Source organism: Balearica regulorum, chromosome W, assembly GCF_011004875.1.
Source record: "Balearica regulorum gibbericeps isolate bBalReg1 chromosome W, bBalReg1.pri, whole genome shotgun sequence".
Classification (NCBI taxonomy): Eukaryota; Metazoa; Chordata; class Aves; order Gruiformes; family Gruidae; genus Balearica; species Balearica regulorum.
In genome coordinates, this window is record NC_046219.1 from 5,716,197 (window position 1) to 5,728,815 (window position 12,619).

General features: G+C 44.3%; 1 protein-coding gene across 2 annotated transcripts in view; it reads right to left on the minus strand.

Moving 5' to 3' along the window:
• The window catches only part of LOC104641730 (repulsive guidance molecule B-like), a 62,324-nt gene that overhangs the window by 47,048 nt on the left and 2,657 nt on the right, over nucleotides 1-12,619 (minus strand). For both annotated transcript variants that reach the window (XM_075739041.1, XM_075739042.1), the window contains exon 2: nucleotides 11,854-12,362. In XM_075739041.1, coding sequence (XP_075595156.1) covers nucleotides 11,854-12,362 — 509 coding nt within the window. The remainder of the gene's footprint in view (nucleotides 1-11,853; nucleotides 12,363-12,619) is intronic.

Below are 12,619 nucleotides of genomic sequence, written 5' to 3' on the forward strand. Positions count from 1 at the left end.
ATCTGGAAGGAAAGAGGACTTCTCACTGCTCAAGGAAAATATATTAAACATGCAAAAGAAATTCTAAAGTTACTAGAAGCCGTAAATCTTCCAGAAAAAGTAGCTATTATGCATTGTAAAGGGCACCAAAAAGGTAACACTGACCAAGAGATTGGCAATAAATCAGCAGACTCAGAGGCTAGAAAGGCAGCAGAAAAAGGTAAAGTGATGGCAGCCTTAATTCCAGACAGTAAACTTCAAATTCCAAATTCTGATTTAGAGCCAGATAAGTATTCCAAAGAAGATAAAAAAAAATTAATCAATGATTTAGAAGGTAACAAAGGAAAAGATGGATGGTTTTATGTTCCAGATGGAGGAATAATAGTACCCTCTAATTTGTTATGGAAATTAGTTTTAGATGAACATAAGAAAACACATTGGGGTACAGATGCTTTATATAAACAATTAAACCAGAAACTAGTAAGTCGAAATTTGTACACCACTGTGAAACAAGTAACCCAAAGGTGCGAAATTTGTTTAAAGAATAACCCGAATACCTCAAACAAGATTCAGATGGGTGTAATAGGAAAAGGTAATAGTCTGGGCCAACATTGGCAAATAGACTTTTCCGAATGCCCCAGAAAAGGGGGATACAGATATTTGTTGGTGTTAACAGATACCTTCTCAGGCTGGCCAGAGGCGTTTCCCTGTAGAACCAACAAGGCTAGAGAGGTAACAAAAACGTTACTAAATGAAGTAATACCACGATTTGGGGTACCCGCAACAATATCCTCAGATAGAGGTACTCACTTTTGTGCTAAAGTGGTAACAAAAATCAGTAAAATCTTAGGAATTGATTGGCAATTACACACCCCTCACAGACCACAAGCTAGTGGCCAAGTGGAAAAAATGAACCATTTAACTCAAACAACAAGCTAGCTAAGATTTGTCAAGAGACAAACTTGCAATGGAATCAAGCCCTCCCATTAGCCCTACTAAGAATTCGGACAAAACCGAGATCTAAGGAAAATATGAGCCCCTTTGAAATTTTATATGGGAGGCCATATCAATTGCAATATTCAGGGGAGGATCTTACCCAACTTGGTGAAGGATACCTGTATCAGTACCTAATTAGTTTACAGAGACAGTTAAATATAATTGAACAAACTATTCTAGCAACACGAGTTAGAGGACTAGCTCAACCCATCCATCCTTTCAAACCCGGGGACTGGGTTTATGTTAAGAATTTCACAGGTAAACCCTTGGAAGAGAAGTGGAATGGACCGTTTCAAGTGCTGTTAGCAACCTTCACCGCAATCAAGATCAAGAGCAGCCCGCGGGGATTCATTAGTCAAGGATCAAGAAGGCCCCTGCATCCTGGACTGTGGAACCACAATCACCCCCCTTAAGATAAAAATAAAAAGGACATTATGAGCAACTGGACACTACTTGTGACAATAATAGTCCTGAGCCATGTCAATCAGGTAGAAGGATGGAATCAAAATCTACACTTCTCCCTAGTCCAAAACATCACCCAAATCTTACATAAGAGTGATTGTTGGGCATCTGCACCCAGATGCCTAAATATTACAGCCACGGAATATCCTTAATAGGAGTTCCGCTTCCATCTAATGTCTCCTGGACAAATCCGTTTTACTGGGCCAACAGCACCCTTAGAAAAGATTCCTAATCCCAACTGGAACAAGGAATGGAAGGTAGATGTGATTAGCAAATTATACCTCGAGTAATAGCTTGGTTGGTAAGTTCAGGAAAGGGCACCTTTGTAGGAGAATATTTCAACATGTAACATGTCCATTTCCTTAAATAGTGACATTGATTGATCCTGGTTTTCAAAGGATTGAACTATACTGGACTCCTGGTCCCATTAGGAACTGGGATGGTATTGGCTACTGTGGTACACTTGGCTTTGAAGATATTGCCCCTAGGATGGAAAGGAGCTTGTACTCTTGGAGCTTTAGTTCCTAACATTACTATCAGTTGACAAACTATACCCTCAGGATGAAAGAACAACAACTTCCCTCCAAAGGATAGAGACAAAACTCATAATGCTATAGGCAGATAGGCTTACTGAGTTCCATAGTTTTGTAAGGTGGTTTCTCCCATGGCTAGGGGTAAGTGAACTAGAAAAAACTATAGTGAACATTTCAGCAGTAATAGAAAACATTGAGAACAAAACCATTGATGCAATACAGGCCTTGCAAATTGAAATAACTAGTCTGTCAAAAGAAGTGATTCAAAAACCAAACGGCCCTTGATTTATTATTAGCTTCACAAGGTGGTGTTTGTGCAACCATAAATATAAGCTGTTGTATGTACATAGACCAAAGCAGTAGAATCTCCACAGATTTAGACGAAATCCATAGACAAAGCAAAGTATTGCATAAAATAACTAAAGATGATAACTCATGGGGTTTTGAAGAAATTTGGCACAAGGTAACTTCCTGGCTACCTAATTTGACCTGGCTCCGGCAGCTATTTGGTTTTGTCCTGCTTATAGGACTGATGATAATCCTGACTTGTATATTAATACAATGTGCATTTTGGTGTAGTAGGCAAACTTCAGGAGAATATGAGAACTGGAAACAAAATAAGACAAGACACGCAGTAGAGTCAGGGAAATACTTTAAGAGAACACCGCAAAAAGAGAATGTATTGTAGGCCTTCTTGCGAAAGAATGCGCAACTTTAATGAAAAGGGGGGAATGAATAGGGGAATCTAATTAGCGTAGAACAATTTTTAAAAAAAAACAAAACAAAACAGAATATAAAACTTGGCAACACTTGAGTCAGGCCCCACAAACTCAGGCTTCGCCTGTCTCATGCTCCAGTACAAAAGAAAACAATTAATAAAATAGTTGGAATGCAGAAACAGGATAAGAGAAGCCGTAAATTAGGGGATAGTCCTTGGGTATGAACTAGAAAAAGACACAAAGTTTGAGGCAACCTGATAAAGGGAGGCCCAATATGCCAACAAGCCTGGGACCATCTGGGCAGGATGGATAACAAGGTTGCTGAGCTTGCAAGACGGAGATAATGAAGAAGAGGTCACCCAACTCTGTACACTGAAGAAGAGGAAAAAGAGGAAGATTTGAGGAGGACGACCCCTGACGACCACCTGAGAAAGAAACTGCGCAGGCGTATCAGGACATCAGCATATATTCATTATTATTCCGGGAACTCATGAATATGTATTAAATTTATTGGAAACCTAATGAATATGTAAACTCTTTTGTAATATAAATCACGAACAATTTGTTTCTTGTTGAGACGCACGTTCGTGGAAATATCCCGGTGCAACTCCCAGTGCTGCAATAAAGGATACCTGCTTAATAGTCACATTGGCTATTGAGTGAATTTTTTTGATTCACACTCATGCCCAGCATCATAAGAAAGCATTCAAATGCTTTCATTATGTACCACTCCCATCTACAAGAAGAGATAAGGAATTATTATGTTTAAGGAAAAACACAGCCCCCCAGTGATTTACTAGTGATTTCATTTAACGTGGAAGAATAGGTGGGAAGATGGTTCAGCAAGAGGTTTTATGATATTAGACCAGTAGTCTTTAAATAGCCTTAGGAGACCTGTGAATGACTTAAATCATCTGTGGGAGGCAGTTCATCGGTAGATGGCTGCATAGCATTGTTGGGGAATTTTTATTGTACACCTTGGGGGGAATTAAACACACATTTGTGCTTAAATATAAAAGCTTAATGAACAATACATTGGACAGAGTCCTACGACCATAAGCAGTTCTACAAGGAGTCTGCAAAGATGTGTCAACAAGCCAATTCTTTATATACACTTGCACCAGCACCAAGCCTGTGAACATCAGCATGGGGCACCTCAGCCCCATCTTCCAGCACCAGTTCTGCTGCCCAAAGGTGGCCTCTGAGCACTCACATTCCAGGACTGCTACAAGACAATGTTGCAGCTATTTCTTATCTTATTAGCAAGGGAAACTTCACTCCCTTACAGGGAGTCCTTCTGTCTCTGGCATTCCTACTTCCAACCCTTCTGCAGTTAGGCCTTCCTGCCCTCTGTACCAGATCATTCCTTGGTCACAAATTACCAGTGCAACTTGAATTTCCCCTTCAGCATACATGAAATCTCTAAAGGGGTCTCGCAACCCTGTCCAAAAGGTTTTGGAGCTCATAAATATAGGAAAGTTCAAAGTCCAGTGTAGAGGGATTTAGAGGAGACTGCTTCAATGATGCTGCTGGTACCAAGTTCTTGGAAGCAAGAACTGCCGGGGGTGTTACAAAACTACATACAGTAATCCCTCATCAGCCTGCTGGTCACCTACAGAAGCACCACATTACATTTCACCATGTGACACCCTGCCTCCCAACACCCTGCCCGATGACCAACATCAGCAGTGTAGGCAGGATACCACCCACATTATCCATGTAAAGTATGATTCTGTCAAATCACACTGCCATTGGTGGAGCCAAGGGGTGGCACAACTTACACACATACAAAAGGCATTTGCACAATTGGCTGCTGCAGCCAGATAACTCAGACACCAAGTGTCCCTGGCAGTCCACCAGAGCCATGGCATCACTTATAACCCTGTGCTCGCTATCATGGATTGGGTGAGGCACAGTGGTTGCTAACAGGTAAAGGTGGTTTAATTGGCCTCCTGAATTGTGCCCTTGACACTGCCTGGGCTGAAATTACCAGGCTACATGGCACCCTTGAACAGGTGGGAAAAGCTAAGCAAGGGGCCAAGAGGGACAGGCATAAGCTAGACCCCTTGGCCCAATGGGCCCTCAAGGCCCAGAGCAACCATTCCAGTACAACAGCCCAAGTTAGGGCCACTATCTACCAGGATGATGATAAGGATGGTAATTGAACTGGGACATTTTTGGCCCTAGACCAGACCCTGACCCCCTTCCCAACCCCACAGGGGAAGACACCCCTGCCCTTCCCCTACCCACCTCAAGCACTTGCAGGTACAAGCCTATACTGGGGAACAGTTCTGCTCCCTGGGTGATCAGTTTCCTAAAAGAGCCGGGGAAGGCTGGGTAGAGCGGCTTGGGAGGCTCTAGGCACACTGGGGCAGCTCCAACTCACCTCAGTAAGGGGGACTACAGGACACTGGGGCTCTGTATGCCCCAGCTGTAGGGGTGGGTGCCATGGCAACAGCTCTTGTATCTGGTGGTCAGATTCTGATGAATCCTTGCCCAGGCACAGGACGGGGCACCTCCACTAGCCAGACAAAGAAGGGCTGCCACTGACAGCTCCTGCCGGAAAGGGGGTTTACCCCCACACAACCCAAAAAATTGATAGTTTGCCAAACTGTCTTGTTACAGCTTTTGAATGGCCATCAGCAGGTCCCCTCTCCTAGTTGTCCAGTCAGATGTCCATCCTGTCCTATTCCTCCTTGCCCCTCCCCCTGCAGGGCCTTCCAACACCCCAGTGTTAACCCCTTCAGCCCCTCCTTCCTCTCTCTAAGGTGTTGCCAGAGAACTGGTGGGTGGGTGTCCATCACTGGATGGAGATCTACCTCCTAGCTCTGTTTCCCAGCAGACCCTTTTGCTTACCCCATGTCCCGATTAGAAGTTGTCATGAATGACCAGAGCTCAGTCACCTTTGTTGTGGACACCAGAGCCCAAATCTCAATGTTGGATCCACAGACCACCCCTTTGGGCTGTCCTAGAAGTGATTTTGAATCTCAGGAAGCAATAATGTCCATGATGAGCCCAGAGCTGCTGACTGGGCCCAACTACTGGGCCACCCTGGAAACATGGACTGATCTGTGTACTGTCTTGGCTGGTATAAAGTTAGTTTTCTTCATAGCAGCTCCTATGGTGCTGTGTTTTAGATTTGTGACCAAACAGTATTGCTGAACAGTGCTTGCACAGTGTTAAGGCCTTTTCCACTTCTCATGCTGCCCTGCCAGTGAGTAGGCTGCAGCAGCTGGGAGGGGGGAGAGAGCACAAGAAGCTGAGGGAAGGAGGAAGGGGAGGGGTACATTCAGACTTATGGCATTTGTCTTGCCAAGTAAGAGTTATGCATGATGAAGCCCTGCTTTCCTGGAAATAGCTAAACATCTGCCTGCCAATGGGGCGTAGCGAGTGAATTCCTTATTTTGCTTTGCTTGCGCATGCAGCTTTTGCTTTACCTGTTAAATTGTCTTATCTCAACCACAATGATCTGGAAAAATCCTCCTGCTATATTGCTCTTTACTGTAGTAAAGTCATTTTACTTGTACAACTGTTGGCTGTTCCCTGCAAGCCTCAATTTTGAATATGTTCTGGATGCTGTTCTTCGGGACAGTCCACCAGGGCCTTGCTGGTTAAGATTCTAACTTGTTACTTCGCACATCTCAGGCACTGGTGAATGTCAGAAAGGGAATTGATTGTGGGATTTGTACACATCATCCTGCATCTGGGCACCAAGGTGTTCCTGTGGTGGAAATGCTGGTATTGGTGGAATTATGGGGCCACGCACCTAAAACTTTCATCATGTACTACTCTATTCAGACTAATCTTCCAACCACCATCTACCCACTGCCACCTTGGTGAAGAACAGATCAAAATTCTACATCCTCCAGAACTTTATGGGCTATGATCTGTCCCCTGATCAACTACAAACCATGCAGTGGGGTTCATCCTACACCATGCAAACCTACCACATCAATATCAACAATTGCCTGAAAGACACTACTCACTGCCATGACCTTAGCACAATAGATGCCCCCAGCCTATACTGGCTGTGCAGCAACTGTGCCACGAAAACTCTCCCATGGAAGCGAGAAGGGACCTGCACACCTGGACAAATAGTGCCTGGGAGGCATGTTGAAGAAAGCCTCTTTGCAACCCATGTCTGCAATTACCCTAACGTCCTGCAACATTGTCATGGTATTAACTCTTTGGTAAAACAAGGATCTGGATTTCACTAGTTTGTCCAGATCCTCCTTCCTTGGCTAGGGGTCTCTGAGCTGGAGAAAGCAATCTGCAATCTCTCTGCTACACTGGAAGATATAGAAAACGCAACAACTGATGCCATCCAAGCACTGCAACAAGTCATCGCTCAATATCACAGACTATCATTCATTATGTATATTCATTATATATCCACCATTTCATGGTCACTGCAGCCAAGGCTGCCCTTGAGCTTCACATCCCCTACCAACCCCTCCTTGTTGGTGAGAACAAGGTCCAGCATGGCACCTCTCCTCATTGGCTCCTCTATCACTCATGATCCTGTGCTTGCTATCACCGATTGGACGAGTCACCATATGGACACATTGATGTGCATCTTCCCTTCTGCCTCAAAGTTGGGGGTTTTTGTTTGTTTTTATAAGTAACTCTATGCTGTGGTTCAGCCCCAGCTGGCAGCTAAGCACCACACAGCTGTTCATTCGTTCACTACTCCTCCTCCTCCCTCCCCCGGTGGGATGGGAAGGAGAATGGGAAGACAAAGGTAAAACTCGTGGGTTGGGATAAGGGCAGTTTACTGGGATAGCAAAGGGAGAGGGAAATAACAAAAACAGTACCTATAAAAGAACATACAAAATGGGTGATACACAATGCGATTTCCCACCCAACGACTGTACAGGACCACCACTGAGACCATCCTAGAGCCACACAGAGCTGCCTGTGTTGGTTTTGCGTGGCAAGGTTTTGGTAGCGGGGGGGCTACAGGGGTGGCTTCTGTGAGAAGCTGCTAGAAGCTTCCCCTGTGCCTGATAGAGCCAATGCCAGCCGGCTCCAAGACGGACCCGCCACTGGCCAAGGCCAAGCCAATCAGCGCCTCTGTGATAACATATTTAAGAAAGAGAAAAACAGTTAGAGAGAGCTTTTGCAGCCAGAGAGAGGAGGGAGAAGATGTAAGAACATCTGCAGACACCAAGGTCAGTGCAGAAGGAGGGGGAGGAGGTGCTCCAGGCACCGGAGCAAGATTCCCCTGCAGCCCGTGGTGAAGACCATGGTGAAGCAGGCTGTCCCCCTGCAGCCCATGGAGGAAGGATGAGGGGGTGTAGAGATTCCACCTGCAGCCCGTGGAGGACCCCATGCCGGAGCAGGTGGAGACACCTGAAGGAGGTTGTGACCCCGTGGGAAGCCCGCGCTGGAGCAAGCTCCTGGCAGGACCTGTGGATCCGTGGAGAGAGGAGCCCACGCCAGAGCAGGTTTGCTGGCAGGACTTGTGACCCCGTGGGGGACCCCACGCTGGAGCAGTCTGCTCCTGAAGGTCTGCACCCCGTGGAGGAGACTCACCTTGGAGAAGGTCGTGAAGGACTGTCTCCCATGAGAGGGACCCCACGCTGGAGCAGGGGAACGATGAGAGGAGTCCTCCCCCTGAGGATGAAGAAGCGGCAGAAACACCGTGTGATGAACTGACCGTAACCCCCATTCCCCGTCCCCCTGTGCCACTGAGGGGGGGGCGGAGGTTGAAGCCGGGAGTGAAGTTGAGCCCGGGAAGATGGGAGGGGTAGGGGGAGGTGTTTTAAGAGTTGGGTTTATTTCTCATTCCTCTACTCTGTTTTGCTTAGTAATAAATAAGATGAATTCCCTCTCTAAGTTTGGTCTGTTTTGCTCGTGATGATAATTAGAGAATGATCTCTCCCTGTCCTTATCTCGACCCGTAAGTTTTTTTTTCGTTGTACTTTTCTCCCCTGTCTAATGAAAGAGGGGAGTGATAGAGCGGCTCTGGTGGGCACCTGGCCCTCAGCCAGGGTCAACCCACCACACTGCCCCTCCTCGACTATCCCCCTTTTATGGTGAACATGACATCATATGGTATGGAATACCCCTTTGGCTAGTTTGGATCACTTGTCCTGGCTGTGTCTTGTCCCAACTTCTGGTGAAAATTAAATCTATCCTAGCAAAACCAGAACACTCTAGAAACGTCTAGCATCTATTATTGATTAATTTCAAAACTACTCAGAACTTCATAATAGTTAAGTGTCCTTTAATCAATTGGAACAGTAGCTTAAAATATTCCACCTCCTTTTTTTTTTCCTCCAGGCAGACAGTCCAAGAAGGGTTCTCCCCTGTAGTGATTTTGTAAAGCATACATGTAACAGGCAGGTAAAGCCTGTTTAAGCACACAGCATTAAACTCCCATCTCCACATCTGATAAAAACACTGCCACCTTTATTTGTAACTTTATTCTCCTTCCTTCTGTTCCCAAGAAACCCCCAGAGGCTTTAAAGACAGTCAGATAGATACCACTGAGTATACATGCATGCTCTTGCCTCCTTTCCACCCCCCAAATTGTTATTCAAGACACAAACTTCTGCAACAGTTCTCCAGCAGCCCTAGAGACTGAAAAACTGTTTAGTACCTGGTAAACTGCCATAGACTGTCCTACAAAACAACCTCTAGTAAGGTCAGGCTGTCCCGAACACCAGGAAACAGGATTGTTTATGCCAATGAAATTGACAAATCATCAAAATCAATACATTGCCTGTGCCCAGTAAGATATTGGTAGTTTTGCTGCATGCCCTGTTTTTCTTATGAGACTGTCTAGAACAACATGGCACATGAGTGTAATCTAGCAGAGCTTTGTACATACTAAACATGTTCATGACAATTAAATGAGCTTTCTTTATGGAGAACTGTGAAAGTGCTGAAAGCACAAACACAGAGCTGAGGTTACATCAGAGAAACGCAGATTTTGATTTTAAACAAGTCTTAGCTCCAAAACCAAACACAAGACCAAAGAGAGCTTATTTATATCTTCTGCCCAGTACACTGGAATTCTATGAGAAAGATACAGCTTCCAGCAGAAAGTATCTTCTACTACAGCCTCTGCCCAAGAAGTTACATTCACAACCTGTCTTCCAGCCAGGATGGTGCCAACGTCCCCTTCTCCAGAACTTCTATATTATCCATTTTAAAACAAACAAAAAACCTACTTGTTTTCATCACGCTATGAACTAACCATCAGTTGGTTATGATCAAAAGGTAATTAAGAACTTTCAATTAAGACTGAAGTACCAGTTGGCCCCCCAACCACTCTGGGTTATGAAATAAGTATATTATTTCTCCCACACTTGACTTTTACAAAGTCAAGCAATCAGGAAGATACAGATATCTAACAGATAAAACACATTGACGGTGGATTTTGATGGAAGTTGAAATACACTAAAAAGATCCTAAGGCAAAACCTGTCATATTTAACCCCAAGAGGTTTCAGTCTGCCCTAGTTCCAGATTGAATACTGCTCACAGAGGAGATTCAACAACTACCTATCTGGAGAGTCAGTCATAAGTCATCTAGTTTAGGCACAGGCAGGTGGCTTTTAACAGAGCCATTGTCTTAAAGGCACAGGCAGGCCTCTGCCTTTTAGAAATATCCCAAACGCACAGAAAGTGCTTCAGCATCTACACTTTCAAGCTGTCCACAGCTACCTGCTGAACCATTTGACCAGTTTATACCCAACTATATGCCCAAGTACAGCACTAACTTGCACAGGCCAGACTGCTTCTTTCTCCTCCCTACTCTTCAATAATAGGAAAAAACTCCATTGCATTATAGATAAGACATTATCAGCTCCACCTCACGGACAAAGCAGCTATAAGAGATATCCAAGTGTTTTGACTCTGTGGAAAAAGAGCACTTACCCAATGTTTCACTACACTGCTAATACAACCTATTCCCAGGTTCAAAACTTTATGACCAGTAAACCCACTACAGTAAAAGCCCTGGGTTTTCCACCACCTGTTTGAAAGGGAGGGCAGAGAAGGAAAAACACTCTCAAACAACCCACTACAACACACCTAGATAAGAAAAGTTCCCTGTCTATTTTCAATTACTGCAAACAAGAAGGAAAGTTTTCCATAGGGAAGTACAAGCACCTCTGCCTTATTTGCTACTCAGGAACAACTGTTAGTGATATCCAGAACACCTGTCATAGTGATGAAAGACAAAGACTTTTTTGTGTGCACACTTTATTTGAAGGGGAACAAACAACCACCACCACCCTCCTTTCTATTGAAGGCATTCTACAATACTCTTCCTACCTGCTTCCTCTACAGCCCCCTGTAATAGCCATTAAGCCTCAGAAGATCCTCAAAAGACTGGGGAGCTCTACTTCTGTAGTTAGAGAAATCAGATACAGAGATGCCAGTGATCAACTCAAAACTCATACTGGAAGTCTGTAAGAAAGGAAAAGGAGAGATTGAACTCAAGTCTCCCAGCTAGCTAGTAATCCTTCATGCTCCATCTGAAAGGCCCTGGGATCCTATGCCAACAGGCATAAACAGATCAAACAAGCTCAAAAGAAACTAGCATTGCAAGTTTTAATTAGACCATAGAATATATAACAGCTTTAGTCACTAAAGAAACAGATGTCCTATCAGCATCACAACTATGCAGAATACCTACAAATTGCCAAGAGCATTTTGTGAATGAAAACATCTCTCACAAGACATATCTTTCCAATTAAAGACTTAATATCCTGAGTAACTCATCTGTTGTGCCACTGTCAATATTTTTTTGTTTTCTATTATACAATTTAAAAAATGTAAAGACCCACACTCTTTCCATCCTTCTGCCCTAGAATTTCCACTTAGTGTGGGGACAGTCACAGATGCTGCAATCTGATGCTTATTTTAAAGCATCAATTTAATTATTCTTAAAATGTTTATGTGGTAATATTTATGTATGTGCTTTGGGGTTGGTTTGGGAGGGGGGGCTGTTTTGAGTTTTGTTTGTTTCTAAGGAAAGAAGCAATTTTCCAAAAGATGAGCCCAGCAGTTTTATTTTCCTCAAACTATTCCATGGAAGATCCTCAACCTACTACAACCCCTAACTGTTAAGGGTTGTAAAGTAGTTTACTACTCTACTGTCTTGGCCTTCCACTTTTGTATGCATACACAGTGTTTAAGAACAATCCATACCTTATTTGTAGCAGTAGCACTGGATCCTGGGACCACAGGCACATTCGTCACTTGCACTGATAAGTAGTTATTGTCTATGAGAGGCCAAGCACCTTCTACTTTGCATGTCTGGAAGTGATCCTTAAAAGTTCTCAGATGAGGATCACCAAACAAGCCACAAAATAGGAAAGTAGGAGAAGTCTGTTCCTCTCCCCGATGTTCTCTGGCTCCTGCATGGCCACTGTAATTGCAGGGATCATGGGTAACTTCATGGTTGGTAGAGGATGTGGGTCCATCCTTGGAACAGTTTCTCTGGCTCATGAGGTCGCTGATTCCAAGCACTGCAGAATGGTAGACTAGATTTCCACGGCATACTTTGGAATTGTGATAGGTACAAGCAGCATATGCTCGCAGGGCCTTGCAAAACTCCAAATCAAAGCCATCAAGAGCAGAGTTTAGATGTGAAGTTAAGGACATGAAGTCTGTGGTGCACTTCTGGATTCGACAAGGTGTTTGAAGCTGGCAGTCAGCTAAGCACAAAATAGAAGGCAGAGAGAAATCAAGCAAATCTCTTAGATAGCAATATCCCCTTCCACATCCACAAGTGCTACAGAAAATATCTTAAAGAACTTACAGTGCTTACCCATCGGGGAGAACGTTCTGTAAGAGAGAAAAAGGGGTTGGGGGGGGGAACACAACACAGGTGGAAGATAACAATACAGCCCATCTCTCTCAAGAGCTGAGATAACCCAAGCATGACTTGAATTTCATCTAGACAATAGCAAGT